This window comes from Anolis sagrei, chromosome 4, assembly GCF_037176765.1.
Source record: "Anolis sagrei isolate rAnoSag1 chromosome 4, rAnoSag1.mat, whole genome shotgun sequence".
Lineage (NCBI taxonomy): Eukaryota > Metazoa > Chordata > Lepidosauria > Squamata > Dactyloidae > Anolis > Anolis sagrei.
Window position 1 is genome coordinate 148,098,705 of NC_090024.1, and position 21,148 is coordinate 148,119,852.

The following is a 21,148-nucleotide window of genomic DNA, read 5'->3' on the forward strand; positions in this document are numbered from 1 at the left end:
ATAAACATGTCTGCATACATGTTTGCAAAAGGCCAAATCTAAGGGAGGCTCCTTGCTTTTTTCATAAGTGTTCTACAAAATTTTCAGAAAAAGGTTTTGTATAGGTGGTCCAGAGAAGTGAAGAACTATACATCCATTTTCTGAGGTCACCCAACTAAACTAGAGGTCCTAACTGGACAACTTTTGGGGTATACCACTGTCTCAAATGACTGCACAGATCCTGAATAGAAGAGACATTAACAATGGGATTTAAGTGCACAAACTGGGACTCTTGAGTTGTTGGCTCATTTGGAGTATCTGATAAGAGTTCTCGATATTTTGGGGTTCAAAACAGGCACTAAATGGACCTTTTCCAGCACCTACACTCCTAAACTAGTAAAATATCATAAGATAATTTCAATTACATTTATAATTTAAATTATAAATTAGATTTATAAAAAGTATAAAACATAATTACTTTCAGGACATTGGTCTGCTCCATTAAAAATTCAACCTTTGTGTAGATTGACTTTTTTGGTGGAAATGCTATATGTTCAAACACTAATATCAGATCAGGGAAATTTTCCAGCCCTAGAAAGCTGTGGTATTGGCCATGATGCAGGCAAATACATAAAATAAGGAAGAGTCTGACTGTTACTGGCATGACTGATTTGTGGGGCCATTGGTGAGCCTGTTGCAGGAATGTCTGTGGTGCATCCATGGTCATGGCAGGGTAGATTGTTCCAGGGTATTTCATATTTTGAGGATACTGCCTCTAAACAATTAGAAATATACCTAGTACATTTCAGTCTCTCTGTAATTGATTTACCACTGTCACACATTCTGAAATCTAGCTATGCTGTTAAAAGCAGAATGGATATAGAAATATGGAAGTAGTTAAGACACTAGGATTGATGCAAGGCCTAAATGTTTTATGTTGTATCTGTGATTTGCTTATAGTTTTATAGTTTTAATGATTTTAATGTATTGCTATTGTTGATTTGATATGATATGTGATGTTTACATGTGAGGTATTGAATTTTGCAATTTATTATGTTGTGAACCACTTTGAGTCCCCCCAAGGGGTGAGAAAAGCGGTATATAAATGCAATAAATAAATAAATAATAAATAAACCACCTGCTCAACTGTCCTGAAATCAATGGGGATTTAAAATTAGAGCTTGAGAATGTTCCTTTTTTGGACAGTAACCCCCAGTATCTGGAAAACACAGTCCAAAGGGTAATTTTCCCCCATTCAACTTAAAATGCTTTGGCATGATTATAGCCTCTTGAATCTTGCTCTCCACACACATCTATTTCCCTGAGCTGCAAATGAGAAAAGTTGAAAGCCACACTGGAAACACGCTATCTAATGCTGCTTGCTTTTGACACTGTGAAGTTATGCTTCAGAGGAGAAATTTCCCACACTTTTTGCAGACTAGGATGTTTCTGCTGCAAGTGATATGCCCCCCCCCCCCCCCACCACCACCACAGAAAAGAGGTGAATTATCAACCATGAAAAACCAAGCTTTAATATGGAAATGGGGCCAGGCATGGAAAAGGGCAAAGAGTTCAGGTGCTGCTATAATCCCTACTATACACATGCTTTAGATTTGTGACATAGAGGACACGCTTTTCATAATGTAGCAATTTTATAGTTTTACCGGACTGACATGCCATGAAGGAATATTCTGAAATGGCAGCTTAAAATGAATGAAAAGATTGAAAAAAAAAAAGCCTAACCCATATCACCCAATGGTGTTGCTTATATAAAATACTACCGCAATATTTCTTTTATTAATTTTTAATGCACAGCACCCTCTGCGACCTCTTTTTTTCCCCTCCTTTCACAGTCAACATGGCAGCTTGGAAAAATTGAAATGGGATAATAAAGCGTAGGAAGTAGCATAGAAACCCCAAGAGTACACAACTGCTATCCCTCATCCTCTCCTGTCAGTCTGTCTGTTCCTTTACCTCCCTGCCCGCCCCCTTCTGCACCCGACATCCCAAACGGATTAAGCTGAATAGGCTTACTTTTGCAGTAAACCCATGTCATTCTTTACGTTTTTATATTTAACTTTAAATACACCTTATTTAACACCGTGTGTTTATCTTGTCAGGCCACGGACCAATTTGCTGCTGTCAATGGTTTCTATACATTCATAAGTCAATTAAATAAATAAAATACACATACCAGCAGGCTAATCACCATTGGACAGCCCTCCTGTTTTTCCCCCTGCACACAATAGAACTACATGAAAGAAGTCTGTTTCCTTTTGTCTGTCCAGTCTTCTCTCAATATATTTGGCCTGATTCAGCTGCATTTTGCTGGAACAGTGGGACACCATTATGCTATGAATATTTACCACTGTTTATATCTCCAAGGAGACTAATCTCCATACCACTACAGTCCAGAAGCTCACAGCATTGTCTCTGCAGGGCCAGGTTCATGTTGTCACAGCAACTGAGGGCATGGGGTCAAACAGATTAATCCATCAGCAAAATCTTTTCTTTTTTAAAACTGCACTTATGTACCAAAACACTCCCCTATTCGCTTCCATAGAGAGTTTAGAATAATGCTCTGTGTTGGAATCTATCACATAAAGTATGCAGACATATTATATCATAAAAGGATAAGATACAGAAATATGAGATTGATGTGTGTGGATATCAGGTCCCAAAAGGAAGGATTTATGGAAATATGGCAGGAAGGTGGATTACAGGAAGGCAGGAGAGGCCAAGTTCAGCCCGGGAGGGGGGACTCCTCATAGGTTGCATTGGGACTGTTTGTTTTTTCTTCTTGCAATGCCCTTTGATTAGCCTCTGTCTAACATGTGGCCTGACAACTGTGACAGAATGAAGAATTCCAGGAAAACTGTGAGTCATGAGAGGAAAGAGATTTTCCCCCTTCCACTGGCGTGACCCTATCACTACACTCTGCTGCAGTGTTTCACCATTAAGGAAAGGGCAACCCAAGAGTGTTCACACTCAATCTGTTCCATCTGTCATGACTATTAAGAAACACTGACCAGCAACAAGCTTTAAAACATCACAGACACAATATTCTACAAGTACACTCCTGATATTTTGCTGGCCTCGGAGGTAGCATTTTATTCACAGGAAAGGGCAACACTTACCTGATACTCCACCATATGTGGTCTTGTTCCCCTGTCCAACTGCAGGCCACGGTATGCCATCTGCTCTCAGTCCCATCAGCCCTGACACAGTGTTGGTGGCGGTAACACCATCTGCACCACCTGAGAACAAAGACAGTGATAGCCTTAATAGGCATGTTCACACAGCAAGAGACATTGGACATTATTCCATAGCGGTAGCAAAAGGTAAGTCTAACTTTGTGCATAAACAGTAGCAGCAGTCACAATATCATATTTTAATATTAGCATAATTAATATTTGAAGCCAAAATTCCATATTTCAAGCACTTCACATTTGGCAGTCCTAACAGGGGGTTGTTGTTTCTGTAGCACTCTCTCTTAAATGTGGATGAGATGAAAAAGCTACACAGGGTTTGATATAAGGAGTGTTGAACATTTGGTCCTTCAGATGTTTTGTACCTCACTTCCCACAATACTACTGGACTTATTTGGTTGAGTTTTTAGGAATTAGTACCCAAAACATCTGGATATGTATTGTCAAAGGCTTTCATGGCTGGAATCACTGGACTGTTGTAGATATATAAACCCAATTTTCCTAGTTTCCAACAAACCTCACAACCTCTGAGGATGCTTGCCACAGATGCAGTCAAAACATCAGGAGAGAATGCTTCTAGAACATGGCCATACAACCCAAAAAACTGACAACAACCCATCTGGTTATGGTTGAAGGAAACTGAGGGGTCAAAGTTATGAAAGAAAAAGCAATATGTGAATTTATTTATTAAATGTATTTGTTGCTTTTCTGAACCAGTTCTGTTGCTTTCAGTGATTTGTAGTGAAATATTTCCTCTGTGTGTGTTTGCATGTGTATGTGCCTTCATGTCACCTATCGACTAATGTGACCCCATGAATTTAATCACTTTTTAAAGGTAAGAAATACTCAGAGGTGGTTTTGCCAGTTCTTTCCTTTCAAATATAGGCTACAGTACTGGGTATTCATTGGCAGTCTCTGATGCAAGTAGTAACCAGGGCTCCTCATACATGGCTTCCAAAATAAGATGAAATCTAGTGCCTTTAAGATATTTAAGCACAGTATTTCCTCTAATGTATCTAAAATCAATAAAACACATTCTTTCTTTTTAAATTGTTTAAAAAGCCATTTTGTATACTCTGTTTTTTGTTTTTTTTTTACTCAAGACAAGCTGATAGTAAGTTCCAATGTAACTTTTCTCCTCTAGGAGGAAAATATGGGTAAATTTTGCAGAATCATTCTGGGAGGATGAGTGTTCATAGTCTTTATTGCAAAGCCTCACTTCGACTTTGACCTTCACATGTCCACTTTCAGATAACTTGCTCAGATGAAACATCAATAGGAATTTTGATGGAAGTGTTTCAACTAAATTCAACTTCTGAAATAACTTTCAATTAAAACATCCCTCCTGCTCTCTCAGATGACATGCTTGCAGACAATTCTTTGAGCTGGTCTCACATCTGATTGAGGTCTCTGTGTATAGAATCAGATGCATAAAAATTAAAATGTTTGAGATTATAACTTCTGAATTTTCTCTTGAAAATAAATTACATGATTGGATCAAAGGTCCTACTGGCTGGAGCAAAGGAAGATGGAGGAAGGGAAGGACATGTGAATGTACTGAGAGCAACATTGGGGCCATCTACACATGCCATCGTGATGTTGATGTGGAGTGGGGTACTCAAGATCAGTGTTGCCAGAGTTCACAGTGGCAAACCAACAAGGTAACCAAGAGGCTGGATGGCATCCACATGACCCTGTTGTGCTGGAATCAATTAAGAGCTACAGGACCACCACCATTACCTTACTCCCATTGTTCTGGCATTTGCAGCACCCACCACACACCAAAACAGAAGTAGTCACTGCAAATGGTGGTAGTCACCACGAAAATGTTTATGATCACCAGAACATTGAAGAGGAGGAAGGGAGGGAGAAATTGTTTCTTCCTTTTCCCCCTTCATTCTCCAATTGCCTTGTTGCTCTGGCTATTGTTGTTACAGGAACTGAGTGACAAATCACCACTATTTTCATGCCCTTGCAGTTGCTTCAAAGGACAAATTGACGGAGCCAAGGTAAGTGCTATCCCTTGTTACTGGGCTGCTTGAGTCTGGAGAAAGCAGGATGGCAGTCACAGATTCTCCATGAATAGGAAGTGGCACAACTATTTACACTGGCTTGAAATGAGAGCAAGCACAGCATTTTTGTTCTGATATCTAAAGCCAAGTGAATGGAACCTGTGCATCATGGGTATGCCAGAGGTTCCATTCATCTCTGGAATAACTCATATGGCCATTGTAGATGAGATTTTTGAATTCTTAAACCAATTCCTGCTCTTCATCAGTCATATATATATATATATAAATTAATTTTACAGTTTCCAAATAATCTCTTTATTTAAATAATAAAAGAATTTTGGTTGAAAAATATGTGAGATTGTTACAACAGAAGGGACAATTTGATTATAATTTGAATTACATAAATTGGTAGATATAATGGTCCCCTTAGATTAATGTTTGGGTCACCAAAAGTTTGGCAACAGTAAAAGGTTTCTTTACATCACCCATTCACACAAATCTGTTAGCAACAACATGCAGTGTTCACAGTTATATTCTGCAGAAAATGCTTCCACTGTACTCCACAAAAAGGCAAATCAGCCTGTTTAGCAAGCATTGCATATGGTGATTTATTTTCAGCAAATGTTTGATTTTATACCTATTTTATATACCTATATACCTAGGGTATGTAAAAAATTATTGGGCAGAAAGGGGTAGCAAGTGTAAAATTTTAAGACTAGAGCATCTATATGATGACAGGAAGTAAATCAAGTATCGGGGATGAGTATGTCTGGACACTGGATAGAGCCCTTATCTCAAAAAATGCCCATGGTAATGAACCCCTGAATTTTCACATTTTTCTTTACAATATGCTTACTTTCCCTGCCTAGATGTAGCCTACAGCAGATGGGCAAGCAATGCAGGATGGGAGAACCAGAGGTAGGTCTTTATAGCGTTTCCTTGCATGCCAGTACTTTATCTAGGAAGTAAGCAGGTGGAAGCAATGGTGAGGAACGTCAGCTGGCAGGTCCCAGCTGTGGTCAAAAGTATATGGGAGGGCATTAAGGGACTGGAGCATGGACTTCCCTTCCCTGGAAACAAAGAGAATGATGAGACTGTGAAAATAGCAAACCCCATTGAAATGAATGACTTTTAACCCAAGAACACCATACAGCTGAGCTGTACAATCTAGAAATTGCCAAGAGAAGACAAATTTTGTTGAACATGGATCATTAAAGTGCAGGTGATTGTTCAGTGGAACCGGGGTTGTATTATAGATTGTATTAAGTAATAATATTGGGTAGCATTCTTCTTTGTGAATATTTTAGAATGAGAAAATAGCTGAAGAAAAATGGCAAGCCTTTAAAAATTACCTAAGTAGTTTTATGCTAAAACTAATACTCTGAAGTAAACATATCCAAAGTAATATTGGCATGATAGTTTCTTAGTAGCCTTGGTACAGTATTATCCATGCACATTTTTATTCATGCTGTGAGCTTATATAACAGTGAAAAGGGAATACATCTGAATTTGTTACCTTCTTGGGAAGCCCTTGCAATGCTCACAATGTCTGTGACATTTGGGGTCAGCTTGGCAAAGAACGGAATCTGAACAGCTTGCCTCACCCAGCGACAGATGTTGCGCACCAGCTCTGGATCCTGTTCAAATAGGTCAGATAAATACAGTGCATAATTAAAAGTAATGTGATCAAAACTTTCCAACAATCTGCTCCGCTGCGGTTTGCTGAAATTACACTTCAACGCTTTGCTTTGCCTCATTATCTTAAGCCGTGCCTGCATTTCAAAAGCAGTGGGAAAAAGAAGATCTGCAACATATTTGTTACCTACAAATAAAAACAAAATTACTCAGGCTATGCTGTGGGCTACTGTAGGTGTCCTCCAACTTAAGTGTTGGATTAGAGTTCATAGCCCTACTTGGTAATGGTAATCCATTGGGTGATCTTGGGAAAGTCACACTCTGTCAGCTCCACAAGAGAAATGGCAAAGCCATTGAACAAAGTTTGTCAAGAAAATTGTGATAGGTATACCCTGTGCCAGAAATGACTTGAAGGCATTAATCAACAAGTTTCTGTTTTTCTCATTCAGAAAATATGAGAACTGTATGAATGGAGCTGTGGGTATCCACATCTTTTTTAACAACATGACATATATTTCCAAGTAGAGGTGGGATTGCATCCACTGTTAGGCTGACTGAAAATATGCCGTATGTTATAGCAGTTCCATGGGTGGTTATTTGCAATTGCTAGTGGAACAAAAACACAGTTACTCCAGGCAACATCTATCCTAATGGGATGCTTTGTGCAACAGACAAGGTGTGCACAAGTTTCAGATCTGAGATATATCCAAGGGTGAAAATGGACTTCCACACATGGTAGAACCAGATACAACGTGTAAAACTGTTAAGTTGTTAAACATATTTTGGGTGCAAAACGTATGTGTTGTTCTGTACACAGTGATTTCTCCGAACATTTCTGGATGTATGGATGAAAACTGCACAATAGTCTCACATCAGTGTTTTCCTTCATGACTGCATTTCTCAGGTTTCAGTAATGTCATGTTTGAACCATAAAGTGAACAATGGTGAATTCTTTTTCCAATGCTAGACTACTAAAGGACATGAGGGGCCATTTGGGGTTAATTTTTGAGGAGCACACCAGGAGAGGTGTGGCCTACCAAGGTCTGGTAGGAGGCACAAGCAGGCCCCCAAACCTTTCAGAAGTCTTCCTCGTGTTCATTAAGCCTTCTATTCAAACTCTCCAAATAACTAAAAAATATAGTTATTTGAGAAAGGTCAAAAGTATTTTTCCACCTGAACACATATCTTTTTTGAGGAACAGTTGAGAAAGACAGACAGCTAAATGGAGAGGGAAAAAACCCACAACTCAGTCTTTAAAGACAGAAACAGACATCTTCAAGCACTTTATTTCCCTCGTGAGACCACATCCTTTAGAGGACAATCAGCTATCTATTCTACTGGTAATGGCTCTGTAGCAGTAATGTTCTTTGATTCTTTCAGTTTATCACTCTATAATAAGCTGCCCCATTTCTTGTGACAGCTACTGACAATGCCTTTCCATAAGTTAACAAAAACTGAAATATCTATATTATTATTAAAATAATAAACACAGTCTTAATGAGAATAATACCCCCTCACCCCTAAGATTATATAGATCATAAAAATGTCACAGGCTTTCTCTGGAACCCTGGTGAAGAAATGTGTCATGCCATAACAGCAGACAAAAACTAGATTCAGACATCATGATCCTGTTCAAATAAATCTCAATTTTTGAGGGCAGTTACAACTTTTTAATTTGAATGGACACAACTGCTCCTGCTTCTACAATATTTAGAATGTCATGTTAGTAGCCTAATCTTGAAATTCAAATACTCCTTTTTAACAGAACAGATGTACAAACATGGACATTCTCCCTTTTTTGTTGTTGTTAAAACACTGACAGCAGACACCCGAAATGGAGAAGCTCCTTAATAGAATCATAGAATTGGAAGAGATCACAAGGGTCATCCAAAACAACCCCCTGCAATGCAGGAACACACAGTCAGAGCACTCCAGACAGATAGTCATCCAACCTCTACTTTAAAAACCCCAGAGAAGGAGACTCAACCACACCCTATTCCACTACCAAACAGCACGTTCTACTACGAAACAGCTCTTAGCATCAGGAAATTCTTCCTAATATTTAGTGGAATCTCCCTCTCTCTCTCTCTCTCTCTCTCTCTCTTTTTTTTTTTTTGTAGTTTCATCACTGCTCCCTGTTTTAGTCTGTGGAGCAGCAGAAAACAAGCTTGTCTCCTCCTCAACACAACATCCTTTCAAATATTTAAACATTGTTCTCATGTCCCCTCTCAGCTTTTTTTTCTCCAAACTAAACATACTTGGTTTCCTAAACTGCTCCTCATAAGGCTTGGTTTTCAGTCCTTTAACATTTTTGTTGCCCTCCTTTGGATACCTTCCAGCTTGACAATAGCAGTCTTGAATTGTGGTGCTCAGAACTGGACACAGTATTCCAGGTGAGGTCTGACCAAAGTAGAATAGAGGGCACAATGTTTTCCATTGATCAAGACACTATACTTCTTTTTATGTAGCCTAGAATCATGCTGGCTTTATTTTTCTTTGTGCAGGCTGCCTATAGGAAGATTGCCAACCAATGGAAACAACTTCAAGAAGAAAGATTCTACTTAAATATTGGAAATAACTTTCTTTGCAAGAGCTTTTCAACGGTGAATTGGTCTGCCTTGGAAAATCACAGACTGCCCTTAGTTGGAGGTCTTTAACAAAGTTTGAGTACCCACAACTCAGGGGAACTACATGGCTGGGGTGGTCTTTCCAACTCTGTGCTTCTGTGAAGGATTCTTTAAACCAGGGGTCCCCAAACTAAGGCCAGTGGGACAGATGTGGCCCTCTAAGGCCCCTGACCTGGCCCCCGCCCTAACTTTAGACTGAGGGTCGCCCTATGTCTGAAATGACTCGAAGGCATTCAACAATAATAATTCTATTTAATTTGACTATCTCACCAGCCAAAAGCAGACCCACACTTCCTACTGAAATACTGGAAAGTTTATGTTGGTCAAAACTGTTCTCCATTTTAAATATTGTATTGTTCTTTCATTATTATTTTTTGCACTACAAATAAAACATGTGCAGTGTGCCTAGGGATTTGTTTTTTCAAACTATAGTCTGGCCCGCCAACCATCTGAGGGAATATGAATTGGCCCTCTGCCTAAAACGTTTGAGGACCCCTGCTTTAAACTCTATGTTTTCTTTAGTTGTTGTGAACAGGATGCAAAGAGGAACATTGGAAGTTAGTGAAGTAAATGACAGTCAGCCCTGGATTTTAAACTAGTCAGTTAAGAAATGAATAGATTGGCATACACCCCTCCATATTCCCTGGGGTTAGATGCACAAGGCCCCTGTGACAGTTGAAGACCACAAATAAATAAATTACTTTTTAAAAAGGAATTCCTAGATCTTCTCTATAGTTGACTCCCTCTGGACACTGACCCATGGGAGGACTCAAACCTTCCTAGAGAGGTTTTCTCTTCAGAAATCTCTAGATCCTCCAGTATGACTAGAGGAAGCTGACCACAGAGTCACACTTGAGGACCGAGGTATTCCTAAGATCATTTTAATCAAAAATATGAACAAAGAAATGCATAAGAATCCAAACAAGAAATGTGGAGGGACAACTGTATTTTTTCTCTTATCCGTACTGATGGGCAATCCCCATGCATAGGATTTTGAACTTCTTGAAGGAACAGAAGAATACGAAGTTTACACTAATGAAGACAATGTTTAGTTTAAAACTACTGCTATTGTTAATATAAACAAAAAGAATAATAACAACAATGCTCAGGTGATGCAGAAGCATTGCTGCCCATGCAATTATCATCCATATTAACATTCCATGCCAAATGTTTGCATAATGCAAAAGGCGATAAGTGACGTCTATTTAGAAATAATTGCAGTTCTATACTGTATTTAACACAAGAATGCCTTATGAAGTGCTTTTCATTTTATTCTTCCATTTCGTAAACTTCTCCTGGTTTATTTTCCATGCTTTAATAATTAATAATAAACATTCAAAGACATACGGTGTACATCTATAGGGCATACAGTGTATTTACATGAATAATAAACCCCTAGTAACTTAGGTCTGCAAATTTCCAACTCATAAAAATGGAGATCTCCTCTATACATGTGGCTCTCATGAAATATTCATGAGAGCTCCACTGGCATTCCAAAAGCAGCTGCATTCCTGTGACTTTCATTGCTCACTTCAGACTTATCCTGATGGGACCCACTTTAGCAGGGAAAGAACCTCGAGAAGGTACAAATCATACAGCCGTGTGACAATTTGTTCAGTTTAAGCATTTTAACACTAATGTGGAGAATAATCTGTATTATAAGTCAAGCAGCACGTCCAATGGTAATGCAAAATGGGCAAAACAAAAAAGGTTCTTAGAAGTGTATATACAAACAGTCCTTCATATCCATGGATTCAACATCCAAGGATTCAACATCAATGGCTTGAAAAATTTCCAAACAAATAAACAAAACTTTTTTCCAAAAGACAAATCTTGATTTTGCCATTTTATAGAAGGGATGCTATTTTACTGTGCTGTGTAATAGAACTTGAGCATCAACAGATTTTGGTATCTGTGAGAAGTCTTGGAACCAAACACCAGCAGATAGCAGGGGCCCGCTATATGTATATATGCATGTATTCTATCTCTCACATTTCTTCTAATATGAGTCCCAAGGCTACTCACAAGTTGGGTTAATAAAAATACAATTAAAATAATGAATAATACAAATGTTGAGGAAATAAGCAATCATATTAAAAATCAATTGAAAACCCCCGCTGTGTGTACCAGGAACTTGAAAGTGCACTGTCATTTATAATAGACTCTTTTTAATTCATCTTGCAGAAAATGTCAGGAAAAAGGATGAAAAAGAAAAAAAAGGAAGAGGCCATTCTAATCTTAAGAAGGTCTGGAGAAGCTCTTTGGATCCTCCTATGTTTTTTTTTTATGATGGACGAAGTGAAGTAGGTTTTCATCTGGGATAATAGTCTGTACAAAGCATGGAGACGGAAAAAAAGACAATGTCTACCACAGTTGCTCAGGACTGAGAAATAATACTGCACTGATTTCTTCTCATTCTTATTCAGCTCCTTAGCAAGTGTCATGAAGCAGCTCTCATACCTGAGACAACAGTATTCTATCCTTTTGCAAAAATACCAATGATGATGGAAAACGGATGACAATTTCTTCCCTTTTATCAAACCTGATTTATGCTACTCCACTAATGTACTGACTAATGTAGCTAAGACTTTGTGGAGATTTGAGTATACTGGTTTCTGCAGAAGAGCGTGGGTGTGTGTGTGAATGGCAGCTCAAAAAATGCACCAGGACAGATTTACCCAGAACTATGGGTACATAGTAAAGAACTTGCTGCTATTTATTTGTTGGAGAGTTTTGGTGGGAAAGTACAGCTTCCTAAGAGAACATACAGAACTTTTGGGTTGGGTTGTGCAGCAGCCATTTCAAATGTTGAAATTTACAGAATGTTTCTCAATGAATGATGGTATTGATTTCTTTTGAATGGTTACAAGAATTTTTGAAAATGGTGGTATTTATCAAGTCCAGTACAAATGCAGTCATGCTATCAGCCCGCCATGCTTTGTCAATGAAAGGCCACTCCTTCTTCACCTGAGGCCAATTTTCCAATGCCAGCATTGTTGTCTTCAACAACCTTGACCTAGAAACCTTCTGGATGGAATGTGGTAGACAGCGATGTAAAACAGGATCTTTTTTGGATTATGGAACTTTCTCGTACAGAAGATCAAGCTAGCTTTGTTGCTTCCAGGGTTCAAAAAGGTTGTGTTAAAGCCCTGCTGAGTTTACATTGCCCTATAATGCAGTTTGAGCATCATGTTAGCCTTGTGCATCCATACAACACACGAAGGCTAATGTGATTTAATCTGGGGTAAGCCACTTAATCTGGGTGGATCCTGGGTTAAAAAAATCATAAGGGAATCCTTCAGCAGTGAGATCCAGGAACGTATCTCCACAGTCATCCTGCACTCCTCAGGCTCAGAAAGCCCAGGGAAAAGAGGTGCCAATCCCTTAATACCCTCCTAGCACCTCCATCTCCTCCCCCTCCATAAAATGCAAGGCAATTTTTCTTACTGGCATTGCCAGTGCTGTCCTTTCTTTCTCTTCATCATTAAATGAAACCGGCAGCTTTGGAGGAGGGGAAAGAACTCACTCTTCCGAAGCTGCTTTGCTGACTTAATGATGAAGAAACTGAAAGGACAGAGAAGGAAACACCTGTAAGGGGAGATTACTAACACTGGCCTCGATGCAGCTTGGAACCAGCTTTGTTCATGCCAGTAGTGAGCTGCATTACACACCTGTGTGAAAGGGCCCTTAGAGAAGTTGTGGACAGCAGCAATTTCGTATTTTCTATCAGTCAGTGAAAATTCCAATTTATCATCTGCCATACCACTTTTTGTGCTGTTTGTAAACAGTTTATCTTCCTCTTCCCATTGGACCCTATTGTCCTCAGCTTACTTAAACTACAACAAACTGCAAGAAAATACTTGCCCACAATAAACTCAGCAGAAATTAGAGCAGAAGATAAAATATTGTCCTTCCAATAGACTCAGGCAAAAACAAACTGCTACAGCCTCTCCTAGCTTGTCTAGCCTTCCTCATTAATAACTTTTTTATTTCTGTTAGAGGGTACATAAACATTACATCTTCATACTTAGACATCTTCACTGTAGTTACACTTTCAGATATTTTGTTTGTACAGGTATATTGACTGAATCGGTAGTAATAGAATGCTGGACTAGAATGATAGAAGCAATTATTTAAATCTCCATTTGGTCATAGAGCTGACCACTTGACCCTAGGCCAACTATTACACATCAGTCTAACTTACTTCACAATGTTTGGCGGGGAAACAGTTAAATGTGTGTCAATGTATGCCCCCATGAGCAAATCAAAAACAGCTAAGAGCAGGAATGTTTTCATATAAGCAGCTAAGCAGCGCTATTGTTAAACAATCTGGACTGGGTTTTAGGCAACAGGGCACTACTAATTTTGTAGAAAAGACCTCTATATTCACCCTTGTACTTGTGGCCATATATTATTTTTCCCATGCACACTGCTGCATTCTGGGATATGCCACTCAGAAGTAGCTCCAAGACTCTGAAAGCCTAGCAATTGAAAAAGGTTACACTTTTTACATTAAAGGGCTGCACATCTGGAGTTTTACTGAGTTACCTAAACTGGTTTATATTCCTTAATGTAAATCTCTGTGAAGCCAAGGCTTTAACATGCAAAGTCTAGAATTATGAAGCACTGAAGATGGGAATGGAGCCCACAAAAGACTGTACCTTGAGGGAACTCAAATTAAATTAAACAATGATCTCCTTTCTGCTCAAAATACCTGCGTGACTAGTAGTGTAATACAAATCCTTTCTTTATCTAAAACTCAGCTTTATGAGAGAGCCTTAGGCCTGCACTGCTGATAAAAAACAGTCGGTGAAGCGTATATGGGGAATATTTTTTTGACTGTTTGATATGCAAAACTTATTAGCTCCAAAAACAGATGGACATTCACATTTGCAAAACCAACAAATCTAAATCGCTCCAAAATGGCTTTACTTAATCAGGTTAAAGAATCTTAATGTCTGAGGCTAAACAACAAACAAACAACGCTATAATAATTGCACCATAATTTATGTTTTGCTACCCTGAAAATGTATCTCTGTTTGCTTATCGCTTTTTTAAAAACTAATGACTGTTTATTGTAATCATAATTTTAAATTTGTAACATAGTTTTTATCCAGGGAAATAAGTGTATGACCCCGAGGGCTAGGAGAGATTTACTACAGTGCAGAAATCTGCTAATTTGGCTTTTAGTATCCCCATTAGTTTAGCTATCCTGTACCAAAATGAATCCAGCTTATGAATGCTGTATGTTTTGCCAATCAGTTCAGCAGCAATTGGCAGGAGTAGAACCGCTGTAGAATTGGGCTACACAACGCTCAGAGCAAGAATTCTGCTCCCATTTTCAATCTCACCTTCTACATCCTTGAGATGTAGAGGATGACCTAATCCTTCCTAGTTAAAATGAATGTTCTTTATTTCAGGGCAACAGAACACCATGTAGAAGAATGTTTACTTTATTCTGATAGCCCATACTTGGATAGAATACAACACCTAGAGGCATTATAAAATTCACTATTGTGTATGAGTATATACAGAAAACACAAGCTATGGATCCCTCCTTCTCTCACACACGCCTACTTTTACCATAACAAAACTAGGTTACACCAGGTAGAATAGTAAAGTTGGAATATACTACAAGGGCTCTCCAGTACAACTCCCTTTACAAACAGGATAAACGTCAGTCTTCTATAAGAAGCAAAGACCACAAGCATTGAAACAGCGATTCTCTGCCATTGTCTTCGCTGGACTGGCCACATTGTTTGAATGTCCAATCACCATCTTCCAAAACAGTTACTTTAGTCTCAACTTAAGAACAGAAAACAGAATGTTGGCAGACAACGAAAGAGATTTAAATATAAGCTTAAAGTTGACCTTAAAAAGTGTGGTATAAATACCAAAAATTGAGAAGCCCTGGCAGTTGAGCATTGTAACTGGTTTTGGTGTTTTTTCCATGTCAGGAGCGATTTGAGAAACTGCAAGTCACTACTGGCGTGAGAGAATTGGCCGTCTGCAAAGACGTTGCCCAGGGGAGACCCAGCTGTTTAAATGTTTTATCATCCTTATGGGAGGTTTCTCTCATGTCACCACAATGGGGAGCTGAAACTGATAGAGGGAGCTCATCTACGCTCTTCCCAGATTTGAACCTGCAACCTGTTAGTCTTCAGTTCTACCAATGCAAGGTTTTAACCCACTGCAACACCGGGGGCTCCGGTGTAACTGGTGGTCACTTGTTACCAATGGATTTTGAAGAGGAATGAACAGTGTGAAAGAAAAAAAAATGCCAAGAGAAAGGAATGTCAAGCAAACCCTTGTCATAACTGGCTTTATTTATTTGAAACATTTATATTCCGCCCTTCACATCTCGAGGGGGACTCAGGGTAGAGCACAGCACATATACAGCAAGCATTCCTTGCAGGAACATAAAATAACTATAAATATACACAAACACTAAAAACAGTTACATCTACTTTAAATCATTTGTTTAAAGTAGATGTACTTTAAATCAGTTGCCTTCCACCTGCAAATATATGTCCTCAATGTGAAAGACCACTTAGATCCAGAGTAGGTTTCTACAGTCATTTGCAGACCAACCGCCAAGACTCTATCTCTGGAAGACAGTCATACTCAGTAATGAGTAATCAATCACCCATGAATGACATGTAGGAATAAACAATCAAAGCACTTCTGACAGATAGCCACCCAGCCACTGTTTACAAACCTTCAAGGAAAGAGACTCGACCACACTCCTAAACATTAGTCTTCCTAACAATTAGGCAGCATCTCTTTTCTTGTAGTTGAAATCCATGGCTCCAAGTCCTAGTTTCTGGAGCAGCAAAAAACAAGACAATGGCATCTTCAATATGACAAATTTCTCCCTCTATATCTTTGTGCCCCTTTAAACTACACAGTTATAGCACTGTGATTCCACTGCCATTGCTATAGTGTTGTCTCATGAAATCCTGTCGATTTGTATTGTGATGAGACGCTGGAACATTCTGGCTGAAATGACCCTAACTGAATTGCCAATCCTATGATTCTATAGGATGCAGCCATAACAGTTAAGGTAAAAACAAAAACAAGTTAAATAGGGCATCCAGGTTTATATCAGGAGAACAAAGACAGAGTACACCATAGTTCAATTCTTCAGTAACAAATATGTCATACTGAGAAGGGGGAAAGCTAGTACATGTAGCAATGGATTTAAATTGCAGGAAAAGAGAGTCCATCTAAACATGAAGAAGAACTTCCAGGCAGTAAGAACTGTTCATCAGTGGAATATGCTGCCTTGAAGGGTGGTAGAGTTTCCTTTTCTGGAAGTTTTTAAGCAGAAGCTGGATGGCCATCTGTCAGGTGTGCTTTGTTTATTTTTCTTGCATGGCAGGCCTGGGTGATCTTTGTGGTCTCTTCTAACTCTATTAATCATGATTCTATAATTCTATATTTGCAAATAGTCTGCATCTAAATATTTTTCTTAGTTTTTAACAAAACCAATTGAAGACGAATCCTATGTTCTTCTGAAAACAATGTCAACAAAATGAAAGGTATTAGCAGAACACTATGTAGTTAGTGAACTTTACAGGTTAATGTTTAATAGAAATGGTTTTACAAAAAACCCACTTTTATAATTTCCAAAACAGCTATTTCTTTTTATTTATTTTGCCTTTTGTAGAAAAGTTAAGCTATTTTGAAAGTGAATATAGATATCTTGTATGGAAAACATTGGAAAAAGCAAGTGTTGCTAGTGAATTGCCAAATCAGCAAAAAGTAATAGAACCATTGTACTTTTGAAAAGACAGTGCTAACTCTATGTTTTTGAAAGATGGGACCCTTCCAACAGCAGCAAGTCATACATTTAGCCAATTTGATGAAGGCACGGATTTTTACACAAAACTAGGTGACGTGATTAATTGCCACCTTTACATTCCACTAAGGGGACATGGGGTTAAGAGCAAGGCGAATTAGGCCCAGTTTTGGGAAGCTTACAATATATAAAATAACCAATGTAAGTGCAAGCTTCAGCTGACAGCACATTTCTAAAAGCAAATAATATATAATAGAACTCAATTTTTAAACAACCCCTAAACTAACCAGTTTGGATGATAACAGCAAAGGACCTTTCTCCTCCAATGGAGCATAATCAGACATGTGATAAGTACTCTGCTATTTGTTTCCATCCGAGTGCAAGCAATGCAAAATGCTAACAGATTCATTTTCAATTATTGCAGATCAATGCCTTCTAAGTGCCTTTCCTCTATCTGAATGCTACCTCTTAGATTATTCTTTGTCTAGTTCATGATGGTACACCAAGAACATAATCACTTCCTACTCCTCCTGTGGGATGTCCAAAATTACCTTCAGAAAATTGAATCTTCCTTAATCCTACCCGAAATTTCACAGAACCTAATTACAGAATTGCAATCAATCATTAAAGCAAAAGAGACACTATTTGTGAATTTCACAGCTAATCTTATTGCCGCCTCATATCATAGCAAGGGGCTTTTTAGTCTATGTGCTTGTCCCATTTCAAACTTAATTAAAGCTAACAATTTGCTTAAAGCCTGTCAAATTACGGGGAAAAATTTCCCAGGGTATGGAGAAAATAACTCTTGGCTTAGGTTCTGCAGAATGTATTTCCTTACTCCTTAGAAAACCTGACAGTAAGAACTCAGCCAGCATCTTCTACCACTGACAGCTGTCAGAAGAGACAGAAAAGGAGAACTCCTAATGGCAGAGTAATAATTTCCATACTTAACTCTGCAGGCACTTGAACAAGACTGTTCTTGGAGATACTAACAACCCACTCCTATTGTTTTGTTAGCTTATCTTCCTTTTTACACCATCTGGCTTTTTTCTTCTGCAATTACATAAAAGCTCCCAAAGAGGGCACTTTTCAGAGAATGTAAGGACATTTCTGGAGGATAAGATCTCCCCAATTGCTGTGTTCCAGATGCCACCACAACAACTTCTATTATTCCCATTGAGTTTGATCAGGTGGGAATGCTGCACTACCCATCACTCTAATCCAACAGTATATTTCTGGTTGGATTCATCCAAAATAAAGATGTTCTAACATGGCCACATACACATATATCCCAATTCAAGACTCAGATATGTGGGAAGAGGGCTAGGTGCTTACTAGTCTGATTGAGAAGGGTGATTTTTATTGTCACTTCTTTTTAAAGAAAAAAAATGGGTGAAGTATGGTGAGAAGACACTCCACCATACAGAAATCCTGGGCTCTCCCCACAATGCATGAAAATGTGTTGCAAGTGCTCCCTATTCAAACCTTTTTTGTTTTCTCTCCCCACCTCTCACCTTAGTTCTGTACATTAAAATTCCATCAGAATATCTGTCAGTCTTCTCTCCACTTTTTGTCATTGTGCCAAAAACACATAGATCTTTGTCTTACAATAAAACCGACACTACGATTATGGATGGTATGGTTTAATATTGAAAGTAATTATTTTAAATGTTTAATATGTATTAATTTTAATTTTAATGTTTATTGGAATTGTATGTGTTCTAAGGCATTGAATAATTGCCTATATGTAAATTGCCCTGAGTCCCCTTCGGGATAGAGAAAGGCAGAGTAAAAATAAACAGCAGCAACAAAACAACAACAACAACAACATAAGATGTCATTTTTGTACCTTTTGAGGATCCCACCTTAATTTCTAAGAGATTTAAAAGATCACTATTCAACAGGATAGTGATTATTGTCTATTTGTGCACATTTCTGTTTTTGTTTTTAATGTTGATACAGTCAATGGACTAATCAATAAACTTTGCTTGCTTGCTTGCTACTATTCAACAGGGTGGTGTTATAACCGAACTACTGAACCTTCCAGCTCTTTTAAGCCTTTCCCTTACATCCACAAGTCTGTGGTGGGTCTCTAAAACATAATCCATTTGGGTAAAAAATATTAGAAAAAGGGGTCAGCAGAGTCCTACATGGGATTTTTCAATGGTACAGATTATGTGCACACTCAAGAACACAATCCCAAATTGTATGTAGCATGCCAAATTTCTTGCAGTATTCCTTGATGTCTGCTGAGGACAGGAACTTGGAAATCTACCTAGCCCAGTAATGTCTGTGTAAACTGTTCAAGAATTTACAAAGTGTAATTCCAAGCATATTTCCATGAATGCAGTCATCTGGAAATAGTGAGGATTGAAACCAGGTCTTTCTCAATGCAGAACATATACCCTGTCACTGAAGTTCCACAAATGCACAAAAATAGATCAATATTTAATTACATGTTATTATTCAATTTATTATGTTTTAAACTATATTGTAATCATTTAAATTTATAAGCTACCTTGAATTTCTATCTTGAACACATTCTGTATTGTATTTACAGGTTTATAACCTAAAACTGTTGCTCTGTATTTAGTAGCACTATGCAGTCATGATTGTTGTGCTACTATTATGATTGCAAATGTTTCCCAAAGCCAGCAGTGACATCAAATGAAAGACATGTTCTTCTGCCAATCAGGACTCAAGGAGGATGATATTTCCAGCCCCCGGCGAGACGGCAATGAGAATTTGAAAGAGATCTTGATTCTGTCACAGGCTCACTTACTGGCCTCCTTTTGCTCTGATCACCACCTGATCAGATCTCTTTCACTAGATGTAGCTACTCCCTGTTATGATGGGCCGGAGGGTGGGGGTGGGTGAGATGGTCTAGGATAGTGGTTCTCAACTTATGGATCCCCAGGTGTTTTGGCCTACAACTCCCGGAAATCCCAGCCAGTTTACCGGCTGTTAGGATTTCTGGGAGTCGAAGGCCAAAACATCTGGGGACCCACAGGCTGAGAACCACTGGTCTAGGAGATGTTACTTAGTTACACATTTGTTGTTGCTACTGTTATTGTTCACTGATTTCCTGCATCAACTACTTAGTTACACATCTGCAACTAAGTAGTTGACATAGGATAACAGTGAACTATAATAACAGTAGCAATCACGAGAACAACTGTGATTCAGTTCAGCATTGGCTGGCAATAATAAACAGTTTATGTTGCAAGCCAATGCAGAAACAACATATTGTACTCAAAACTTGTCAAAATTGGGTACAGAGAGCAAGTCAAGAGAAAGACAGATTTGCTTCAGCTATTGTGTGTCCAATGTATACTTTGACTGAGTTGAGGCACATTTGCCTACTGCCACCCATTTGCAAGCTAAAAGGGAAATAAAGGAGTCAGGCTTATGAAATGGAAGATTTCTCATTAATTTCCACCATAATTGGTACACCCACTAGTGAAGTGGGATCAGCTGTCATTAAGTATGGTGGGTCATATTGCCATGATTTGGAATTGGTGGGCCAGCTTCTTCTGATCAGTCATGGAATGAACACAATTGGTCTTCTAGAAGCTTTTTCCCTTAGTCTCAATCAATAAAAACTGAAGGCCCAATTACTTTCTGACAGCATATTACAGTTTAAAAGTACAAATCCCATTCCCAATGTGATTTGAAAGGGCCTTTATGGCACTTAAGTAAAGCTGTAAACAAGTGTCATGACTAGTACAGGTATTCTGCAAGATCACTCACTATGTTCTATTCTGTGATGCCTCAAAGGAGACAGATTCCGCCCTTTTCCAATCACTCCAGCTCCTTCTGGACAGAATCAAGTTGTTCTGAATTAGGTGGGTCTGTGCTTTCTGTCAAGGCTGAACTGAGATGTCA

General features: G+C 38.6%; 1 protein-coding gene across 1 annotated transcript in view; it reads right to left on the bottom strand.

Annotated features, from left to right (window-relative positions):
- DPYD (dihydropyrimidine dehydrogenase) overlaps positions 1-21,148 on the bottom strand; it is a 594,355-nt gene that overhangs the window by 119,626 nt on the left and 453,581 nt on the right. The window contains exons 17-18 of the mRNA XM_060773944.2: positions 6,717-6,837; positions 3,117-3,236 (exon numbers count right to left, since the gene is read on the bottom strand). Coding sequence (XP_060629927.2) covers positions 3,117-3,236; positions 6,717-6,837 — 241 coding nt within the window. The remainder of the gene's footprint in view (positions 1-3,116; positions 3,237-6,716; positions 6,838-21,148) is intronic.